Raw genomic sequence first — 22,644 nt, forward strand, 5'->3', positions numbered from 1 at the left:
TTCATTACCATCGCGGATGGTAGGGAGGTTTTCTCGGCCAGTTCCCACAGCTTTTTTCCTACCAAAGAACCTCATTTTCTGTTGCAACGACTCATTCCGATTGCCAGGATGTTTCCTCCAAAGATGCACTTGCAGTCCTGAGAGTAGCTCGTTAAATAATTGGACAAGCGAGCTATCTACGCATGGGTCATGTTACGGCTACTTATTTAACGACTATATGCGTTAAATAAGTTGTTCGTTAAAAAGGTAGACAAATTGCACGCATGCGTTGTATTAACAAACCAGCAGCCATATCTCATGCTAAGTTTGGAAAGTCAAAAGCTATTAATTGATGTTTTATTTTTTTAGCTAATAGTTTTGATTTAAATTCTCCGTTAGACTTAGAGATTTTCCGACTACAGAACGCTTTTTGAGCGTTAGATAAGAATTCAGTTTAAATTATATAAATAGATATACACTTACGCAGATAAACAGGAACTTAAAATTTATATTAGAAATAACAACGCAAATTCGTGTAGAGTTATTCTGATATTTTTCCAGAAACAGTTCGGAAGAAGTAAAATTAATTCATTTACTTTACAGAAAATATACGGGCTTCTCTCGACAACGATGTCACCTAAATAGCGCATATTACAAAATACAAAATGTGACCTAAATTAATAATTGTTTCTTTCGCTGCAAAATGCTTTAAATTAAAACGACGTTGAAGATACTACACAGTTAATAATAATCATTTTACTTCCAACCTATATGTAAAGCAATTTTGGTGTTTATATAAATATTTATATCAATTTCAATAAAAAAGTCCTAAGTAAAGTCAGCCCGCCCTAAGACAATAAATTCAAAATTTTTCCAGAATATTGAACATAGCGATTTCTTGCACGAGGATTAGGATGAAGCTCTTTTTCTGTCTTATTTATCCATCAAGTACAGATAATTGAAAAAAAGTCAATCTAAACTCTAAAAACTAAATTGTTTATATATTTTTCCCTCCTGTTTAAATGCAAATGCAAACATTACTCTCGATACAGTGCTTCTCAAAACTCCAAGCAACTCTGCTATTTCTCTAACACCTAGCGCCTGCCATACGTGCACTAACAAACGTCCTTATTTGAAATCTGATTAAAAGTCTGTCAAGAAGTTTTTTTTTGTTTTGTTTATTTCTTAATTATGATATCTGAAAAAAAAAAAAAATTTAGATCAACAGGATTAAGTGCATTCATAATAAACTAAAAAGCCAGAAAAATTCTTAATTTTGAAGATTTTGCTTTTTTTAAGCTGGTGTTCTAAGTATTTTGACTAACCCCTGTAAATGTTGAAAATCTAAAAAACATTGATACCAACTGAACTCGAATGTTAAAGTTTATACAAACAATACAGAAGAAACATTCCTATATGACTCAATAAGATTTCTAACAAAAGAAAACATCTCTAATCTACCATTCTCAATGCATATCAGGTGATGTCTCATTATGTCTCCATAAAATTAAACTTGGATCAATACCATGGCATAAAGCTGTTCTATTTGCAATTGCAAAAAGACCACAATCATTTCCGTTTTTTTTGTGTTTGACAATTCATCACTTCCACTGATGAGTAGTTGCATGTTTTACAATTCAAGTGGGAACGTGCAGCTGTGTTTACTGATAATAGTGCATCATCTTTATTTGAACTATTAAAAAGTGAATCATAGTACTGGACACACTTTGAATGTGAACCAAGATCAGAAGAGACATTACATGAAAGTACCAAGTGTGGTTTTCTAACATTAACCTTTGCACAATTAGATAACTTTCGGAATGAATATAACTAAATGAATTAAAAGAGCTAAAAATATAAGAACTTTGAAGCCCAGATATTTTAGGAAACTAAAATGAAAGTAAACTGTGCAGTATCAACTAAGGTATCATCTAGCCAGCCTGATGGGTTTTTTAAAATATTTAGAGCCTTAGCTTTTTGTAAACTCCGTTCTTCTACATTTTTTTTTTTTTTTTAAATGATATTTTAAAAAGCAGATTCAACATTTTTGTAAACTAAGTCAACTGGATTCCCTTCAACAACAACTAACTTTGTTGTTTAATTTTGTTACTGTCGTAATTGCTAGGAGAAGAGGAAGATTTTCTCACATCATTAACTTTTATTTGCTTTCTCCCTAAATCATACCTTATTATAGACGTATGTTTTTCATGTGTTCTTTTACCTAATGCTGATGCTGTGGAAGAGCAACTATAACTTTCTTCATAGGATTCTTCAATCATATATTTTAGATTAGTATTTTGCACACATTAGCTATGCTCTTTTAAGATGTTTGTAGGGGAGAGGGGGGTACATTAGGACACTTTTTTAAAAAGATATTACAGATTTCGTACTGTTTGACAAAAAATTAAATTTTTTGCTGAAAAAGGTAATTTAGGCATTCGTTCTTCAAAAAAAAAGCTAAGTCGAGCTAGTTCAAATAAATTATAGTTATTTTTTTTTCTTAAAATTGAAGCTACCTATTGTCCAAAACTACCCCACAAGAGGGGGTAGTTTAGGACAATGTTGGGGCAGTTTAGGAAATATAGTAAAAAGACAAGAAATGTTTCTTAAAGCCTAATTTTTTCGTTTAGCAGTAATTATTAACAATAACAGAATCAACAGAATTATTAGGAGTAACATAATTATAAAGATCTCAAACCATTAATGAGTTTTTTTATATATTCAAATAAACTAAAATGAAAATGCTTTTCAATCACATATCACTCTTATTAACAAAAAGATATTAATAACAAAAACAAAGAGTGTGAATATAAAATGGATGTAGATAAACATTAAATTTTTCTTTTTGTTTGAATTGAGAGAATTCATAACATTCAACCAAGTTTAAATGTAGAAAAATCAAATTTGAATATTATACCAGAACCTCTTGAAATGCTTCCTGCATTGTTTGGCATAGGAAGTTTAGCTAAGACTTCTGCAATTGGCACCGACCACTTATTTTGTATATCAGGAAAGTAAAATATATTGAATCCTACTTTTTTATTCAACAAATTAACAACCAAAATGTTTCCATTTATTTCTTCAATTCTGCAAACAAAAGCTAATGTTGCATTGTTAACTGTTGAAGCACATTGGACTAAACAAAAATCTCCATGATTTAATGCTTCTGTTTTCAATTTTTCTGTGTATACAACAGGCTTGTCTTTAAAGTTTAAACTTGTTTTATTTTGCAAACAAGAATTACTTTTATTGTGCATACAGGTAGAGCTAGAGACTGTTGCATTAATTAATTTTTTTGGGGGTTGATATGCTTGTTAAATATTTTCTGTTTTGTGTAGGTGATAGATTCTGTTTTTGGTGGTCTTTCTGGTGTGTCTGTTAAAATTCTTAATCTTCCTCTTTTTCTGCCTCTTGATGTTTTCTTTCTTGGAGGTGCTTTTGGGTGTTGTCTAATAATTTCAGGAGATAAAACTGGTGCATATGGCTGTGACGGCTCATCAGTTGAGTTTTTATATGCATTAAGTGGCTCATTATTTGGCACAGTAGTTTCAAAAGTTTTTACTATAGAATGATCATTAACATTTAAAATATTAAAATCTATGTAGCTTTTTTTATTATTGTCATTATTACTAGATTGATAAGAGATGTAATTAAGGCTTTGATTTGTTACCTCTGAACAGTCGAAATCTTCATTTGTGAATGCATTTCTTGAAAAAGGAAAAATACCACATTTTTTGAACCCTGCAGTAATATTATTTGGTGTAAATGAGCTATTATATGCAGGGGTTACTATACTGGCTAAATCATGAATTGTTACAGTTCTTCCTGGGTGATTTAACAACCAGTCATTTTGAGATACAGAAAGTTTTTGTTTAAAAGGACCCAATACTGAAACATCAAGAGGTTGAAGTCTATGTGTACAATGTGGTGGGAATGTAAGTAAAACAATTCCATTTTCTCTGCAAAAGTTGATTGCATTAATAGTACAATGGCTTTCGTGGTTATCTAGTAATAACAAAATCTTGTTTTCTTTATTGCACTTTGAATAGAATTTTAAATGTTTGAGCACTCGTATAAAAAGTTCTCCTGTCATCCATCCACTACTAGGGTTGTTAGCAAATTCAACACAACCATTAGGTCCTCCTGTTAGCATACGCTCTTGAAATCTTGCTCTAGGATAAATAAAAACTGGTGGTACAGTGTTTCCGACTGCATTAATAACAGCACACATAGTTACAAGCTGTCCTCTTTCAGCTGAGATGTTTTGACCAACTTGCTTTTGACCACGCTGAGCTATGACATTTGGTGCCTGCACAACAGTCATGACACTTGTTTCGTCTATGTTAAATATGCGTTCTGGAAAATATTTTGACTTACAGAGTACTTTCTCTAAGTTGAGTTGAAATTCATTCACATTTTGTTGGTTAAAACTTGTTGCTCTTGATAGACTTGTATTTTCTGGTTTGCGCAGAGAAAGCTTTTTGTGTCTTATCATAAATCCTTTCATCCATTCAATGCCAGCAATTTAATTTGGCTCCATAGTTCAGGACATTTTTTCAAAGCATTACTATATTCATATGCTAAAATTCCAGCTTGGTAATAAGTTAAACCATAATTTATTTTTGATGATTTCAACATAAAATTTTCTAACATAGCTTCTTCTGCATTAGTAAATACTTGATTCACAGAATATTTGGTTGAAAATTTATCACTTTACGATTTTCTATTATTTCTGAGCATTTTTATTCTGTAAGCTAACGTACTTTTAGAGAACCCAAATACACCTGCAGCTTCTCTTAACTTCATTGTTTTATCAAAAACATGTTTATCTGCAGTTTTTAAATTTTCCTCGTTTACAAATCTTTCACATTTTTTTTTTATAATTGCGCACCATTTTTAATTTTTGTATAATTTTATTTGAAGATAAGTTTGTTATGATCCGCGCAACACGTCCAAATGTGCCCCGTGAAAATCGTCTAACGCTGCCTCAACCCTGATCTCAGGAAACATTCCACAATTTTTTTGTGAAGAATTTATGCTTTATCGTTGAATTTTTTTATTTTACGTCGCAGAACATATACCTTTCAGAGAAAATGCAAAAAATAATTCCTTGGGTGGAGTAAATTTCTTTGTAAATCCTTACACTTAAGAATTAAATAAATTATAAAAAATATCAAAAACCACAAAACGTTTGTAGAAAAGCTACCTGACTGCCTTTGTGAAAGAAATCCTATGACGCTTACGCGTGAAAGTATTTTCAGTCGACGAATATATTTAACTTTGTTGAAGAGTTAGTATTTTTTGGATTATTCGCATTGTCCTAAACTACCCCTGTCCTAAACTGCCCCCCTCTCCCCTAGAGATCAAACCTTGATTTTCTTCTAAGTACGGCGTCATATTGGGCAAAGCTACAGTTGACTTCCACAGTTTACCATTTAGGAACACAACAGCATCAGTTGGTTTAAAATAAATAAATGTAGCATGCCCAAGCCAATCATGCTCCATACGGCTACATTTACGACCAATCTTTTTATAATTGCTTACAAAAACATTTTCACGTACTTTAAAACTAAATGTTTTGAAAACTTTCGATTGTTTTTTATCATAATACTTTTCCTTTTTTCTTTCTTTCTTTTTTTTGTGCAATACAAATATTGTTATCTACTATAGCATGAACTGCAATACAAGAATCCATTCTTTCTTGAATTTGTTTTTCAGTTGCATTACCTTTCAAAATGAAAATGTCATGAGCAATGAAATTATTATTACTATCATTAAGATTTTAAGTTGAACACAGGCGTGCTTCTCTTCCAAACAAATGGTGTGAACTTAAAATAGGTGTGAATAAAACAAAAAACAAAAAATATGGTGTGAACTTAGTAGATGATTATATAGATGTACGGACATCAAACAAGACTGGCTCTAGTAAAGAATCTCAATAATCCTGAGTTTCATTAGCTACTTTTGATAGAGCTCTCCTTATAGTCTGATTCGTTCTTTCATCTAGTCCATTTGTATGTGGATGAGAAGCTGAGTTTATCAAATGCTTAATATAAACAATATAAAATAAAAATTCATTTAAGTCATATATAAACTCTCTTTCTTGGTCTGAAATAATCTTTTTTGGAGGACCAAATCGATAAAACAACGTAGTTAGATATTTAGAAACAAAAGAAGCAGACTTTTCTGGTATTGAAAAAGCTTCGACATAGTTACTTCAAAGGTCAGTAAGAGTTAAAATATGTTTTATAGATAGTGTTGTAAGTGGAAGGGGACCCATAAGGTCTATACCTAAAGTCTCACATAATTCATTAACCTTCATAGGTTTCAGTTCTCGAGTACAAGTTTTAATTTTCTCCATCCTCTGACATTTGTCAAGTTCTTTTACCGATTTGGTCATATTACTAACCATACCAACGTAACATTATAAAAAGTATGTGTATAACTCTAGATATTGTATTAACTTTACATTAAAACTAAAAATAACCATGTTAAAAGTCTTTTAATGTAAAAAAAATTAATTACTTTCAGAGAATATTTAGTGAAAAACAAACTGACTCTAACCCAGCCAGTAAAAGGCACTTTTTAGCTTAACTCTAGTGTTATTAAGACCAACATGGGCACCATGATTAGAGTTATGCATATCTCTGAAAGGAAGTTTCTTTTCTTCGTTTGTTGAAAAAACTTGCAGCTTATTACAAGGGTTTATATAAGTACAAAATTCCATCTAAAAGAAAAGGATTAAATGAATATAAGTCAAATGTGCCACATTTAAACTAAACAGTACAGGTTGTGGCTGAATTTCAAATTTAAAACAGTTTTTTTTATTAACAAAGTCAAAGCATTTATATAGAATATTTTTATATATGATATCTGCAATATCTTATCTCCAAGTAAACTCAAACTTAAAACCCGATATTCTTCTAAAATTCAATACATAACAAAAAATTGAAAATTATTTGCATATTTTAGAAATGATTTACGTTGTGTCAAACTTAAAAATTCCTCAATTGTCCCATCACAAAGATGTCGTTTAACATCAGCAGCAGAATAGTCATAGACCACCATTTTCTAAGTTTAAAAGCTACTTTTTTAATGCTGGGGTCTTGGATCCTTATTTTTAGGTTTACAGTATGTTTGTGCATGCGCAGGGCTGTTTTTCTACTTATTTAATCGTCTGGTCAGTAACTGGTTACCCGGGTATCCATTCCAGTTTCCAAAGTAGAGTTTGAACGTCCCTTTAAAATATTTTTATGACTGCTCAGATTCCCAAAGTAGTTTGACACTAGATTTTTGTCAAAATTCTTTGGGATCAATCATTCAATAGCAGTTATTAACTATCAAACTCAATACCTCCTCCGTTCAAAAACCGGTTACCCCGGTACTAGCTTAGTTTATTATATATGAAAGCCGGATTTATACACAATAATAAGACTGTTTATTAAAGTTTATTTTTTAAAAAACAACTTGGCATTAAAAATGACAAAAAAATTTATTATTACACACACTCCTCACATGTCGTTGTTGAAACACAATGCTCATCACAAATAGGGAACTCACATATCGAACATGATTATTGAGTTTTGCGATGTTTTTTAAATTCGCTGGTGAGAAAAACATGGCATACCCCAGCAATCTTTTTACTATCTGTTGAATCAAGTTGTGCCTGGGGTTTAGAAGATTTAGATGCTGTTGGTTGCACATATTGCTTCTGCAAGCAGTGAATGGACTTCATAAATATAGAGCCGTAAACATTTTTTTTTTTTTTAATTATCTTTCTTTGGTGTTTAGCGTTCGATAAAAATATCTTACCTTGTTGAAAATATTTCTGAAAGTTTTCTATTTACTATATAAAAAAATCAATATCTTTAAAATATCTTATTCAACTTTTTTAAAATTTGTTTTGATATTATAAAAAAAAAAAAAAGTTTTCTGTTATGAAATGATGACGCTTACGATGGCCATTGAATGTTTTGACGACGAGTAGAAGTAGAGAAAGAAAACTGTTTGAACAATAAACAGCTAAAAAAGTCTTTTTTAACTAATCAAACTTCTCTAATTCAAAAATATTCAGCTCGTGCTCATTTTAGTTTTGAGGTGAGCGTAAATAGTGATGTAGATGATGGGACTTTAAGGTTCTGTAGCCTGTTTGAAATATCATGGTGAGGCAATTATACCCTGGAACAGGGGTGGCCACAATAAGGCCGGCGGGCCAACTCCGGCCCTCAGTAACCTTTTATCCGGCCCGTCAGTTAATTGTAAAGATAACAAAAAAAACTATAAACATATGTAATGTTAAAAAGGGGCAACACTGAAACAGAAAATGCTGCTATTGCAAGTTATGAAGTGAGTCTTCTTTTAGCTAAAAATTTTAAACCATTCAGTGATGGGGAAATAATTAAGGAATCTCTTGAAATTGTGTTCAAAAACATTTATCCTGAAAAATTGAAAATTTTAAATAATATCTCCCTCTCAAGACAAACAGTTACACGAAGAACATGTGATATTGCTGATGATCTGAGTTTGTCATTAACTGAAAAAATAAAAGCATTTCAGTATTATTCAATAGCCTTAGATGAATCAACTGATATATCACTAACTGCTCAATTAGCTATTTTTATTCGTGATATTGATAATGATTTTCTTGTTACTGAAGAGCTACTTGACATCTGTCCTATGCAAGGCAAAACAACAGGAGAAGACATTTTTCTTGGCATGAAGAAAGTTTTTAAAAAGTTCAACTTGAATTACAACAGATTAATTTCAATTACATCAGATGGTGACAGCTCAATGATTGGAAAAATAATGGGTGTTGTTTCCAGACTGGAAAATGAAATGGCAGAAAACAACTTGTCATTAATTAAGCTGCATTGTATTATTCATCAGCAAAATTTAACAAGAAAGACTGTGGATGTGGAAAATGTAATGTCTGTAATAATTAAAGCAATAAACAGCTTTAAGTCCAGTGCATTACAAAGTAGGCAATTTGAGGCTTTTCTTACTGAAAATGACTCTGAATATGGTGGTATGCTTTATTATACTGAGGTGAGATGGCTTTCTAGAGGTAATATGCTGAAAAGAACTTAAGATTTGAGACAAAATATGTTGGATTTTTTCAAAATTATCAACAAAGATTATCCACCAGAGCTAGAAGAAATAGAGTTTATTGGAAAATTTGCATTTCTAGTAGACTTGACCCAACATTACAATATACTTAACAAAGAACTCCAAGGAAAAGATAAATTAATTGGAAAAATGTACAACCTTATTCTAGCTTTTCAGTTGAAATTAACTTTGTGGGAGCAGCAGTTAAGAACTGGAAATTTTAGTCATTTTCCAACTTTGGGTGAGCTGAATCCTGGAAACACAGCAAAATTTGTTACCTGTATTGCTGAATTGAAAACAAGATTTTCAAAACGGTTTGCAGATGTTAAGAATCATGCAGACAAAATCCAATTGTTCACAGTCCCATTATCTGCTGATATTGAAACTGTACCAGAAAAATTCCAAATGGAGTTAATTGATCTTCAATGCAGCGATGTTTTGAGAGAAGCATATAATAAACAAAATTTATTGTTATTTTACAAACATTTTGACCAGAATAAGAACACCAACTGAGTCAACAATGCAAAAATGATGGGTGTCTTGTTTGGTAGCACATACTTGTGTGAAAGTGTTTTTTCTCGTATGAAATTTGCAAAATCCAAAACAAGATCTGTACTGACAGATACTAACTTGCAGAATACATTAAGAATCGCAACCAGTCAGTTGCCTATTGACATTAAAAATATTGTGAAAAAAGGCAGGTTCGTGATTACCAATAAACTATAATTTGTATAATACCTAATAGCCTTGTGACCAGCATATGTTGTTAGCTAGTAAATATGTGTGTTTAAGTGTTATTCCTTTGCAAATCAATATTTTTAAGTAAAATATTTTAAATAAACTATATTATCAAAAATCTTCGGCCCCATTTAACAGTTGAAAAGATAACTTTGGCCCTTATCAAAAAAAGCTGCGGCCACCCCTGCCCTGGAAGATAGTGTCATCTGACAAGCTGATGTGTATTTTGCAATCCTCGTGAAACTTTTTAGGACATTTTCCCTAAAACATTTTCGCTACTCTAAAACTTAAAGCTTACGCTATTTCTTCCTTGAAATATTCTTCCTCATTGTTGAAATATTAACTTCCTTGAAATATTAACATTAACAAGCAAATAAAAAATAAATAACATATCTCGCGTTATGAAATAATAATAAGATTGGATGAGGACGACGATAAATAGAAGAAAGAAAACAGTTTACTAAAACAATGAAAAAGTGACCTATGAAATGTTTCAACAAGAATTTTCTCAAAACTACGCTTTTCTTAATAAAGAAGAGGTATGGAGTTACCTATAGCATATAAATTTGCAACCTATATTTTTAAAATACAAAAACGACTTTATAAACAATATATCTTGCTATTTTACAATGTGATATAGTATGATATATGGCTTCTAAAGATATATGGTATAAATCTGATTTATGCTTTGAAACTTTAAATATTTTCCAATTTCGATTAAGTGACGGAAGATCACCAAGTGACTTAATAAGATCCACTTTCAAAAGGTTAACCGAAAAAGTTTATCGCAAAAGAATGACAGCTGAATTCCCTTCCTTTTTTTTTTTTTAAATCATAACTTTTTTTTAATCATGATGAAAACTCGTTATTTTCTCTACTCCATTGAAGAAAATGATTAGATTCTTTTTGGAAAACGTTATTTTTACGTTATAATATCATTTTGCCTATTTATAAGGGTATAAAAGTCTTAATTAACTATATATTACAAAGAGATAATAGAAATTCTTTTTTTAAATAAGTAACTTGAAAAGTTTGAAATCTTGTAACTTAGAAATAAAAAGTAAAAAGTTCATAATTGCTAAGTAGAGTACCTTACTGAATGAAATTTAATATCTAATTTTCTATTTTAAACGGGTTTTGTTAAAGATAGCACTTATGTTAAAGATTTTAGTAGCAAGAGTCTGACTTTTAAATGTCTGTTAAAAAGAAAAGGATGTTGACTTGAGTTACTCCAATATATTTTTTCTTCCTATTTGATGCTTTTATAGCAAGTGTTGTTTTCCTTCCCACCTCCGTATCGTTATTTCTCTTTCAGTCGCTCTTTTCTCTTTTTCCTTTTCAATCCATTAGACCTTTTAATGGCCCTTGTCATCAGGAAAGAACGCAAAACAGTGTGTGTTTTCTTACGAATAAACGGAGCCATTTTCTATTAAAATATAAACATAAGGTCATTTTGTAATATAAGATTTAATAGCAAACAAATTTTTAAAACTAATAATTTGAAATTAAGTAAAAAAACTTCATTTCAAACCGGTAATTTAAGAAAGTTAATTTCAAAGAGAACTGGAAATCAATCACTTGACTCTAAAATGTGAGCGTGTTTAATTTTGGAATATTGAAATCTTTTTTTGAAAAAAGTTTTAAAATCTTCTAAAGCTTGAAAGAAATTTCTTTGAGAAAAAGATTTTTGATAAAAACGCAGCATTTCTTTTTCAAGCAACCATATTTCTATGACAATCTATGTTTTCTTTTCAATAAAACGCGTCTCTTTCGGCTTAGGCTGGCCCAAGAGTATTCTTTTTCTTGTTAAATGAAATTAAAAGGAAAACAATTTCCTATATACATCTTAGAAATTTAATTAAATGATATACGATTGATTAATGAAAAAAACCTTTGGCTTTTTCTCGCCCTAACGATTTTGTATGTCCGAAAAATGAAATCTTTTTTCGTAGAGTTTAAAACTTTCTGGCACCGTTAAATTAAAAACAAATAATTTTCAAAACTTTTATTTGAATTCTACTGTTTTACAAAGACAGATATTCGAACCATACAATTTTCTTTTACGTGTGTTTGTTAGAAGTTCAAGTTAATATATAGTGTTTAACTTTTTAATGTGAGGTAGTAAATAATATATTATGCGCGCAAATAAAAAAGTGTAACCTATCAATCTGGTAGTAATTAGGTGTAGCGTTGTTAATTAAAGTCTCATTTTGACAAATGTGAAGTGTTAATGGAAATCTAGTTGAAAAGAATAAAACATAAGCAAGTATATCAATTTCTTTTCGCATATAGTAAATAGAAATAATATTTATCAAATACCTTGCCATAATTATTATCATTTTTCTATATACTTTAAAGGTTTCAGGTGAAAAGAATCTCAATTTAACGTCACAGTAAGTTATTATTTTTTTTATTTTAAAATAAATAGTATTACTTTATAGAATGTTTGAATAGTTCAAAAAGTTTAGATTTTAAGCTAACAATTACTAAGTCAGATAAATCGCTTAAACATAGTTAATATAACATTAGCAAAAATTATTATATACTTAAATTACTATCAATATATGTTCCACCATAATATATCTGTCAATACGTCAGGTATTAATATACTGCTTAAATGAAACCGATGCGAGTTACTTTTTAATGATTATTCTATCCACTTTAAATTGTGGAAAACAGCCTCTATAAATTAAGTAACAGACCGACCATAACCCGTATTACGGGTTGCTTTATTGCTAGTAATATATAAACAGTGCATTTAATTTTGATATAAAGTATTAATACATATGGGAACCATTTTCCTCGACATTGCTAAGTTTAAAACAATACGTTTTTAGTTACTGACACAAAATAATAACACTTCGTCATGCTTTAAATTGACGAAAAGGTAAAGCTTAATTCTTGTAATATTTTTTATAACATGAACTTTAATTAATAAGATTAATGTAAAGCGAACGTAAATTATACATAAGTTATTAATTTTTTGGTATCCCCTTGATACATGTTTCTTTAAAAAAGGAAATTGTCTTTAAAACTGTAGATACACACATAATAACTGATCATTTGACCATTACTGTATATGGCACTAATCTGACCATTTTTATGTATACCCTCTTTGTTTTAATAGTTTTTAGTAAAGGACCTCCCTTCCCCGTTTTTGCCTTAATGGTGGTCAGAAGAATAGAGTTATTTTTATTAAGAGTAATCAAGTTTTTGATGGAGACCTTTTACCAGAATAATAAAATGTAAAACAATGATTTACATATATAAGAATTTTTTCTTTCCTCAAAAGTATTGCAAATGCAAGCTAAGCTAATTAATTAGTTACACACCTTATAAAATTTAAGTAACTCGATATTTGACAAATGCGCAAAACAACAATATTCACCCCCTGTTTAAAAAGATCCCCTAAGTAACGTACAACAAATCATTAGGCAAAAAATAGAGAAATTTAAAACAAAATTGAGCTAATTGCATGTATTTATCATTTTAACTGACAAAAATTTACAATAAAAGGTAATCAGGCTTTTTTTTTATAAATCGTGTAAATGCGTCAATCGTAAATCTTAAAGAGAAAAAAAACACCACATAAGAACTGAAATTCGATTTACCTAATTATAGTAACCTATTTTGACATGGCAGTTAATATAAACATTTATCGAAAATGTAACTATAAAATCTGTTTCGAAGTTCAAAAGGATTAACTATACTAATATTAAAAAAAAAAAAATCAAATTAAGATATAAACTGCATTTTTAGCATAATGTTAGCTTGACTTTTAGTAAATAAATAAAAGCAGCAAGTTCCAATAATGAAACTACCTATTATTCATTTTTAACAATAGACACCAACGTGAAGGTAAGCCAAGCAGTATATCAACACAAAACATCACAACAATAACACATAACAATAGGATATTTAAACCCTTGATCCTAAAATCCAGCGAAAATAACAAACTAAATTAAAATATAGAAGGAAAATTTAGAAAACCATTTTAAAGTTAACTATATATTTATCTTTTTACTAAACATATAACTACATAAAAGTATATTTGTTTTTATTTTCAATATTAGTTATTCAATTACTTCAAATTAAGGACATTAAAACACCCTAGATTTAAAGACCAAGGTTGCATACTCTCCCATACACATTACGCTAAACATTAACAGACATTATTGTGTTTCCATAATAATTAAAAATGGCTAGACAACACAACCTAGCTCTAAAGCAGTAACACCACCTGACACTAAATGCTGCCAAGTCACACCTCTGCTATAAGTACACCACTTGGCTGGCAAAGTTATCAATCTTGCTCAATATAATGTCAACTCACACCACTTTGAAAACATGGAAACAACATAATTGAAACATATATACAGCTATAAACAAATATGGTTTCATATAACGCATATAAACATGTTAAATGACAGGTATATTTATCAAAAACTGAAAAAAAATATTAAAATAATAAAAAATATATAACATTATTTGTGTAACACTTTTCACCTTCCATACCTTGAATGAGATGTTTATCAATTTTGAAAAACAAACTATTAAATGCCCTAGTTCTTGAACATGCAACATATAGTTGACCATGAGAGAAACACCGTTTTTAGAGATATACCCCAACTCTATAAAATGTTTGACCTTGACTTTTGTTAATTGTCATTTAATAAGCCAATCTGACAGGAAACTGACGACGTTTCAGAACAAAAGGTAAATTAGAATCTGATGGAGCATGCAACATATAGTTGACATGCAACATGCAACATATATTTGACATGCATCATGCAACATGCAACAACATATAGTTGACATGCAACATGCAACATGAACATGCAACATATAGTTGACCATGAGAGAAACACCGTTTTTAGAGATATACCCCAACTCTATAAAATGTTTGACCTTGACTTTTGTTAATTGTCATTTAATAAGCCAATCTGACAGGAAACTGACGACGTTTCAGAACAAAAGGTAAATTAGAATCTGATGGAGCCGACTGAATTCAAGGAACAAAAACCCATTTACCACCAGAAACACCTGTCAAAACCTCTGCATCAATATAATTATTTTGAAGAGCACAAACTTTCATTTGAGTACCATAGCATAACCCAGCTTTGAGATCTAAATTTCTAAGTAGCATAATTACACAACCAATTTTCAATTTTAAACAATGAGGTAGCATACCTGGAGGTGTTAAGCTGTTCGAAAACACAGGGAAATTATTTCCAAAAATCCTTTCAACAATCGATTCATTTTCTCTAATAATGCACTAATTTGGTATTTCAATGCATCATTTAAAAGGATCCTCCTCTTTGACAGGTATTGTTCCATTCCCAAGTTTTAGTAACTATTGGGAAACATCACCTTTCTTGTACTCTCATATTTTCAGTTAATGCAAACTTCTGCACCCAGTACCAACGCAAAGAGCATTTTATACACAATTCTATTATTTCAGCTGGTTGTTTTTATACACAGTTCTACTATTTCAGTTGTTGAACATTTTCAGCAAAAGTTTCTAGATTTAAGCCTGTAAACTCAACAATAACCGGCATATTGTAATCAGCCAGCGTTTGACCACTTTGATTAGTAAGATTTTCAAATTGATGAAGAGTAGCTTATTCAGCTATTAGAAGTGGAATCGAGCAGTGAATGAAATCTACCATCATAAAAGCTTTGCATGTATTCCAGAGATGTAAAGGATTGTCAGATTCACAAAAGGTAAAAATAATTGAAAAGAACTGTCTAATTTGTCTACATACGAATAACAATGTGCTCTTTAATTTTCAGTATTTAACTTAAACCATGCTGTTAGGTGCGTATCACGTTGAGCTACACAATCTAAAGCCATTTGTTCTGCTCCTTCTCTAAAATACAATAATTGATTTTCAGGTAGATGTTTACCAAGTCACAGCACTTTGAAAACACAGAAACAACATAATGTAAACATATGTACCAACTATAAACACAATGAATGTGTTTAAATATGTACATAAGGTTAAATATATACCTTATATACACATTTATAAACATTTTTAAAACAATTATATAACACTGATTAACACATGCACAAACAATAAAAACACTTTACATTATTGTACTACTTCATATTATTGTAAAAACACATTGATAAAACAACTATAAAGTACTTATTACCACATACACATACATATCAAAAAAGCATATATGCAAACAATAAGTGTGTGCAAACAAAAATTTTAAAATTGACGTGAGAAAATTTTGAAAGATTCAAAATATATATTTACAAACAATACTCTTTACCTTCTTTTTTTTTTCTTCATAAGAACTGTAATTCTCATAACAAAATTTAACCTTTACATACAATAACATGTGACATGCTATGTCAGTGTTGGCACAAAAGTTTAATTTATTTTTCTAAGTTTTCTAAAAAAGAACAAAAATAGTTAATAGCATCACAGAAATTTCAAAGTAGTAATAAGTTCAAAGTAGTAATAACCATTTTATGGAAATAGCATAAGTATAACTTTAAATAACATCCATACACTTATTTTCCTTCTAAAAAATAAAATAACAAAAATAAAACTGCTAAAAGAAAAGCTAAAACAAACAAAAAACAAACGATTTAAAAATTTAAAATCCTTTCAACTTTTTCTGATAAAAATTTAAATCCTTTCTACTTTATCTAATAAAAATGTATTTATATCTATTTTATATACCTACTTCAATTATAAGATGATCTTAACGATTATCATTTATCTTAAAATGATTCTTTATGTAATATATCTAAACTAATAATTAAATTTCAAAAGGAAAAAAGTTTTAACTTGCTTAAGAGATCTTTCTCCAATGGCCGCGTGCATTTCAAAAACGCGCTCTTTCAAAGCCTAGGAACTAATGACGAAACGACTTTGAACATTAAACGTTTCTGTACTAATTATATTAAGATTATTAAGTCTCATTATATTTCAGATCCATCAATTATCTGATGAGAGCAGCCAACGTTTTTATTTCGTTTTCCTTATGAGACCAGGTTTTTTGTCGCTGAATTTATTTAAATTCACTCTGTATGTTTAAACCCGTGATTCTTTAAATTTAGATTGGTTTTATTATTTCTTATTTAAAGTCATCTGAGAAAAGTTTAATTTTGAATGTCGCTGTAAGATGTTGTACATTAATTTTGTTAAGCCCTTCATATCCAATGTTAAACATTCAAAACTATATAGGGAGTTTAATGCGACATCGTTTTGAAATTTTACACTTAACAAGTTCCGTGTAGACCTAATCTCCACTTTTATATACTCGGTTTTTGAGTTCCTGCCACCTAGTGCGTCGCATGCGCACTAGGTGGCAAGAATTCAAAAACCGATTTGTAAACAGTGAACTTTTATTGAACAAATATTTATATAAAAAATCTGCATTCTAGCTTAGTAAGATTAAAGTTTTTTATAAACTCTTAAAATATAATGCCTGACAGTTGTTGTGCTGTAGAGTGCATGAATAGAAGGATAAAAGGCGAGTTTTTACCGAATTCCTTTTGGAAATACAGAAGAATTAAATAACAGAAGAGTTTTGTGGTTGCAAGCCTTAAAACGAGAAAACTGGTCAACAAGTATGATTGACAACGCAAGATTATGTAGTAAACATTTTTTTCAGGTAATTAATTATTTTTTTTGATAACTAGAAGTTTTTGTAATGTTATTATTATCTTTGTTTCAAACAATGTTTGTATTTAATTTAACATAACCTCTTTTACTTTGATAAAACAAAAGAAGTTTGCATTTTTATTTTCTCTATTTAGGAAAAAAATTGGGTAATTCTAGAAGTCCTGATTATGTTCCATCTGCTTTTTTATACAGACAGCAATTCTTTTCAAAAAAACATCCAAGTATTAAAAGATTTGAAAGAAGCTGTAAAAGAACAAAAATAAATACTGAAGATAATTTATCTCAAACAAGAGCTGAAAATGAACAGATATCAGTTAACATGGATGCAGTAACATCTGTTGACCCTTTCAAATTAAATCAAGGTAAATAAGTTGTAATTTAATTTTAAGAAGTTACTTGCGTTCTTTGATAAAATAAACGGTTACATGTTTACTTTTTTAGAATCTCAGACTGATGATGTTAATTTTGTTGCTGAGCTAATTTCCAAAATCAAAACTTCGAGTAAAAACAATGTTGAATTAAAGATTACCTTAAATAAAGCCATAACATCAGCATATGTTTCACAGTATATTTTGTTTGAAAAACTAAAAGATGATAATTCACTTTTATCTTTTTATACTGATTTGCCAAATGAAAATTTATTTTTGTGTTATTTATCATTATTTAATTTAATGATTTTGTAAAACCAATGACATATATACCAATGGAAGACCATTTATTGTTAATATTAATGAAAATCAAACTTTTTTTAAAATAAAGACTTGAGCTTTTAGATTAGGGTTTTCTGAGTCAACAGTTACTAGAATATATAAAAGCTGGCTTCCAACTATTGCTGAAAATGTAAAGTTTTTAGTTGTGTGGTTAGAAAAGCATGTTTTGAGAAGAAATTTGCCAACATGTTTTCGCAAAAAGTTTTGTAATTGTGTTGCAATAATTGTTTGCATGGAAATATTTATTGAAAGATCTTTTAGTCTTCATGCTCGAGCCCAAACTTGGTTAAATTATAAAAACAACAACACTATTAAATATCTCATTGGTATAACTCCATCAGGTGCTGTACGTTTTTTTTCACCTGGATGGGGTGGCAGAGTGTCAGATAAAGAAATGACAATTAAATCCGGATTTTTAGAAAAAAATAAACCATGGAGATTGTACTTGCTTATAGAGGCATGGATTTTTGTGAAGAACATGCAATCCAGTTTCTGTAACAACTATATTTGTATGCGTTTTCGCGATTAGTTTCTTGTAAGAATTTATTGCTCCATTTATAGTCTCCATTTTTTTTACCATAATTCGTAGGTTTTGTAATGAATTCTGCACTGTATTGCATTATTGTGTTTATAAACGACTTAGGGTATTTATCAACGTTTATGTAATAAGCAATTTTCAAAAACGATGCGGTTATTCTACCTGCCCTGTGCAACTTCCAGATTCTGCTAGCGCTTTGAATCTTTGTAACTTGAAGTAAATTGCTGTACATGTTAAAACTCTGAGTGATTTTGTACTCCTAGTATTATTCTGCGCAATATTTTGTTAAGGCATTCTTATACAATTTTTTGAGTTCAAACAATTTTTTTTTACTATCTGAAGTTGGTATAGGATCTTTAAGGTGGTAGGCCTATTAATAAAATTTTTCAAGTTTTAAAGTTATATTTACAATAAAACTAAGCAGTTGTTAACAATAATTATGAAACTAAACATAAATTCAAAAAATTATATTAAAAAAGTGCCTCGCTTACCACGAAATTTTATTAAAAAGTATGAAAAAAACGAAAACTTCAAAACACAATTTCTCAAAAGAGGCAATAAATCAAAACTTCAAATTTGATATGGTAGATCTACATTTGTATAAAATTCATTTGTCATAGGATTTTTAAATTTACCTTCCTAGTACAGATAATATTGACTTCTAAAATTAAAAATATATTTTTATAAAAAAACTCTGGCAGATAAAACCTTATTGTAGCGCCGCAAAAAAAGAAATTTTAAAAATCTTATGCCAAATGAATTCTACATGTATGAAGAACATATCCTGAAAATTTCAGCTTAATTGCTTAATTTAAACTGGAGATATCATTTTTTAAAATTAAAAAAAAAACTAAAAATCTCAAAAAGAGAAAAATCGAGTCAAAAGTTTAAAATTAAAATTTACGTCTAAAAACACTCCTTAAAAGCTACCAGTGCTATATGAATCAGTTTTTTCAGTATTATTATATTATGAATAAAGATAGGCAAGTTAATTTTGTTTGTGTGAGTACTTGTACCTTTAGGCTTATCTAGTTGCAACTTGCACCAGGAATATTTATCCCTAGGACACATAGAATGACGAATGCTATTATCACTAAAATTTGTGTTGTGCCACAAAATTGCTCCTATTGCTTTTTTCATTTCATAAATGTTGTTAGTAATATTTCTAATTGCAATACCATAATAATTTTACATTGAGTTAATTGCACTATTAGTCAAATTTCCTTTTCCGTGTAGGGGTTTATCTGTTCCTTTATACTTCTGTACAATTTTTGATCAAAAATCTCTGTTTTTCATAGGCCTACCACCTTAAAGCTGTAAGGTCTTTCATCCTGTGAGTTTTCATTGTCACTAATATTTGGAAGAGTTTCACGCTTCTTTGGTCGGAAAAAATTGATTTTTTTAAGTGTAGCTGGCGTTGCTGATTTACGCGATTTTTTCCACCTGCACAATTTGCTTGTGTAAGATATTTTATTTAAACCGAGCTGTGCACATGCAACAAGCTTAAGAAACAAAGCACCGATGTGACTTCACACAGAGCCCAATCTATAATTTAAAAAATATATGATTAATTCAACTTCTTAAAATACTTGTTTAAAAAAAAATTAGAATTAAATTATTTTACTAATGCGCTCACCCTGCCATGCATTTGCAATTTGTCGTTAAAATCCAGCAATTAACTTTATTTATTGCTACCCACACTTCGTAACATTTCTGCTTCTTTCCTTGTCTTTGACTTGGAAGCACCTAAGACAAATTAAACGTCGATTAAATAAAAAAAAAAAGATAAATCATATTACATTTCACTCAAAATAAAATTTATGGTTTTAACTTTTCAAACATTTTTTTTTGTCACTTTCACTGTGGACTTAGTAATATGCAACGATATCTCAGCTAAAATGAAACAAAATTGATTCTTTTCTTCAATTAATAAAGTATACATCCTGAACATGCCCACAAATGTAAAAGTTGTACGATTCCAATGATTTATAGGCTTTCATTGAATCGTGTGTAAAGTTACTTAGCGAGTTAATAAGATAATTGCACATGTCACCCCATGTAATGTCAGGCACGATTGAAACGTCATTCTTCCAATTATCAAGTACGTAAGGGTCGGGAAGTAACATTCCACTTGACAAAGTTAATTTTTTTTTTATATGTATCTTTATTGTTTTCTTCTAACGTTGAAAAGTATTCAGATTCATTCCACATTTTCTCTTGTTTGTTTTATATTTACTATTACTTTCGGATATTACTAGAAAATACCCATTAACATAATTAGTTTTATTGATTGTGTGTAGGCCTAATCTGCAAGTTGATGCATTCAAAAATATCTTTGCAATAAAGGGCAACATCTTTGTAAAATATTATAAATATCAAAGCCTTTTTTCTCTGTTGAAGTATAAGAGAACAAGTATGAAGTATCAGGTGAAGTTACTGTTGTTGACTTTGCTGTTGAGTTAAAATTGACTTTAAGCACGGTTTTGAAATTATGCTTTTAAAAAGAAAAAAATCTTAGCTAACATCAGATCTTGTGTAGCGCAAAAGAAATATAAAGGAACTTAGATTGTGTAAATAGATTTTTAAAGAAACTTTGATATTAATTATATAGATAAAGTTATAGTTGTTTACACGGTAGTAATTGAATATCCATCTGATTTTCATTATTTAAGAATATTTATTATAAGGCTTATTATATTAGTTTATTATATTAGCATTATTATAAAGTTATAAAATGACGTAAATCCGATTCCGTGCCAAACTGAATTTTTGTTAGCGGAAAAACTTAGTTATATATGACATGTATAAAATATATTTTGTTGTATGGTATACCAATAAAGGTATATTTGATAGCCTCAATCAAATAAGAAAACAATAACCATATTATTATAATGAGTAATTATAACTAGGTAATATATTTAATATAGGTTGTTTGTTGTATAAGAAATTGTATGTGTACAGGATTACTCTTTACTTATATATTTGTCATTTATATATAACTTTTTAAAACTGTAGACATGGCAAAAAAAGTTTTTAATATAAACTTTAAGTAAAAATAAATAAAATTTAAATAAAAAAGCTAAATTATATTATTTAGCGATCACAAACTTTAAAACGAATTCTGTGATATTAATTCCTTCGTTATAAGAACTAAATACAAAAATATTGTAAAAGCACACACTTATATTTATGTTAAATTCAAAAGTTATTAAAAATATAGTCAAACCAAATATCTAAAAATAGCTTAAGTTGATATACTTGTCACGGGTACCCTGAAGGTTACTTAAGACCTTATATCATATCCGATAAATTATTTTTTTTTTTGATTTTGAAAGTAGTCCATTTATAACTTCCAAAACTGTCAACATTTAAATCCTTTTTTGGCAGCTTCTCGAGAAAACTTAGTCACAATAATTATTTAATCTAGAAGTTATTACCCCTCTGACTTATACTAAGACCTCTGAGAGTGGATCAAATGGCCATTTAAAATTTGTTTGGTTATTTGTGCTATTTTATTGACACTTTGTGGATCGGATTTAGAAATAATTTCTAAATCCGATCTCTGAGAGTGGATCAAATGGCCATTTAAAATTTGTTTGGCTATTTGTGCTATTTTATTGACACTTTGTGGATCGGATTTAGAAACAACTTGGGTTTTCTAGTTTGAATATAGACAAATTTGCAATGTTTTAAAAGTTGGTTTTTTTTATTGAGGAGGATAAGATAAATTTACAGGAATATAGTGTGGAATCTAGAGTGGTTTTATAGAGTGGTCTTGGAATTTGGGATAAAAAATTCTAAGTAAAATAGTTATGTTTTTTTTTCTAAAAAAGAAATATTAATTAAAGCATAAATACTACATTTAACTAAAGTTATAAAGTACAAATATGTTTTGTTTATATATATACGTACATATATGTTTTGT

The 22,644-nt window shown here is 29.4% G+C and overlaps 2 protein-coding genes and 2 pseudogenes across 3 annotated transcripts; 3 read left to right on the forward strand and 1 right to left on the reverse strand.

Annotated features, from left to right (window-relative positions):
* The first annotated feature begins 8,271 nt into the window (after positions 1–8,271).
* Positions 8,272–9,066, forward strand: LOC149888314 (general transcription factor II-I repeat domain-containing protein 2B-like). The gene has a single exon (XM_090089052.1). The coding sequence runs from the start codon at positions 8,272–8,274 to the stop codon at positions 9,064–9,066; it is 795 nt and encodes a 264-aa protein (XP_089945178.1).
* Positions 9,067–9,081: 15 nt separating this feature from the next.
* Positions 9,082–9,597, forward strand: LOC149888315 (general transcription factor II-I repeat domain-containing protein 2B-like). The gene has a single exon (XM_090089053.1). It carries the CDS (start codon positions 9,082–9,084, stop codon positions 9,595–9,597), a length of 516 nt encoding a protein of 171 aa, XP_089945179.1.
* Positions 9,598–17,418: 7,821 nt separating this feature from the next.
* On the forward strand, positions 17,419–20,503 carry LOC149888316 (uncharacterized; annotated as a pseudogene). The gene is made up of 3 exons (XR_016452992.1): positions 17,419–17,460; positions 17,606–17,833; positions 17,913–20,503. The product of XR_016452992.1 is annotated as an uncharacterized LOC149888316 (transcript).
* LOC149888317 (uncharacterized) lies at positions 18,985–21,073 on the reverse strand (annotated as a pseudogene).
* Positions 21,074–22,644: the final 1,571 nt, after the last annotated feature.

Source organism: Hydra viridissima, unplaced genomic scaffold (genome assembly GCF_058129835.1).
Source record: "Hydra viridissima isolate aposymbiotic clone 2 unplaced genomic scaffold, HvirCarnegie_v1 scaffold_5, whole genome shotgun sequence".
Classification (NCBI taxonomy): Eukaryota; Metazoa; Cnidaria; class Hydrozoa; order Anthoathecata; family Hydridae; genus Hydra; species Hydra viridissima.

Bases quoted from the DNA above. Each gene is read 5' to 3' on its own strand.
- LOC149888315 (XM_090089053.1), top strand. From the start codon at position 9,082: ATGTTGGATTTTTTCAAAATTATCAACAAAGATTATCCACCAGAGCTA.
- LOC149888314 (XM_090089052.1), top strand. From the start codon at position 8,272: ATGTTAAAAAGGGGCAACACTGAAACAGAAAATGCTGCTATTGCAAGT.